The sequence below is a fragment of the Parus major genome, chromosome 18, assembly GCF_001522545.3.
Source record: "Parus major isolate Abel chromosome 18, Parus_major1.1, whole genome shotgun sequence".
Classification (NCBI taxonomy): Eukaryota; Metazoa; Chordata; class Aves; order Passeriformes; family Paridae; genus Parus; species Parus major.
The window spans coordinates 9,428,276-9,429,204 of record NC_031786.1 but is presented as its reverse complement, the minus strand read 5'-3'; the positions used below and the strand labels follow the sequence as shown (position 1 = coordinate 9,429,204).

The window sequence follows — 929 nt, the reverse complement described above, 5'->3', positions numbered from 1 at the left end:
CTCACGTGATGCAGAATCAAGAACTGACTCTCTTTCCTGTTTGCCAAACACTCTAGTCTGAGGAAGACAGGAAGAATGTTCTGAGGCTGCAGGATCTGGTGGACAAGCTGCAAATGAAAGTGAAATCCTACAAGAGACAAGCTGAGGAGGCTGTAAGTACCAATTTTTCCAAACCAGACTTTCTTCTCGGGAAGGTGGAATTCTGTATTCATGTTTTCTTCTGTACAGCTTTGTGAAACCTTGACTGTTTTGATGCAACATGATGATATTTTGATAGAATAGGGAATGTGAGAGTAAGACTTGCTGGGTTTGGGAGGAAATATAATTCCCCAACCCTATTTGTTTTGCTGTAAGCCTCATTTCCCACTCTATTGCTTTGCTTATACCTTGCCCTGGATGTCAGAAACAGCTGTCAGTCTGTGTATCAGAACTATGACATGAACTCTGCCTAGACCTTGCTGTGTATAATGTCATTTGACATTCCAATATTCTTTTCTCTTCTGACACACATAACACCCTAAGCAGCTTCTCATCTTGGTTTTGAATCTGCTCTGCTAGCCCAGCTGTGGCATTTCAATTTTTGTTTTTCCTTTTTTCTGATAATAAATGTCCACAAATAAAACGTGTTGTTTTCACAACTCCCTCTTCCTTCCCAGGAGGAGCTGTCCAATGTGAACCTCTCCAAGTTCCGCAAGATCCAGCACGAGCTGGAGGAAGCCGAGGAGCGGGCTGACATTGCAGAGTCACAGGTCAACAAGCTCCGAGCCAAGAGCCGGGAGATTCATAAGAAGATAGAAGAAGAAGAATGAGGTTCCCAAGACTAAAAAGTGACCTGAGGCATGCATAAAATGTAAACCTCTGTGTTACTTTCTTTAGTGATTATCATTTATGTGTAGGTAATAAAGACAGTAGAGACCCTTGCATATGAA

The 929-nt window shown here is 42.2% G+C and overlaps 1 protein-coding gene across 1 annotated transcript in view; it reads left to right on the top strand.

Annotated features, from left to right (window-relative positions):
• The window catches only part of LOC107212295 (myosin heavy chain, skeletal muscle-like), a 6,086-nt gene extending 5,157 nt beyond the window's left edge, over positions 1-929 (top strand). Inside the window, exons 8-9 of the mRNA XM_015645347.2 lie at positions 57-152; positions 657-929. Of these exons, the coding sequence (XP_015500833.2) occupies positions 57-152; positions 657-809 (249 nt within the window). The 3' untranslated portion in view covers positions 810-929. The remainder of the gene's footprint in view (positions 1-56; positions 153-656) is intronic.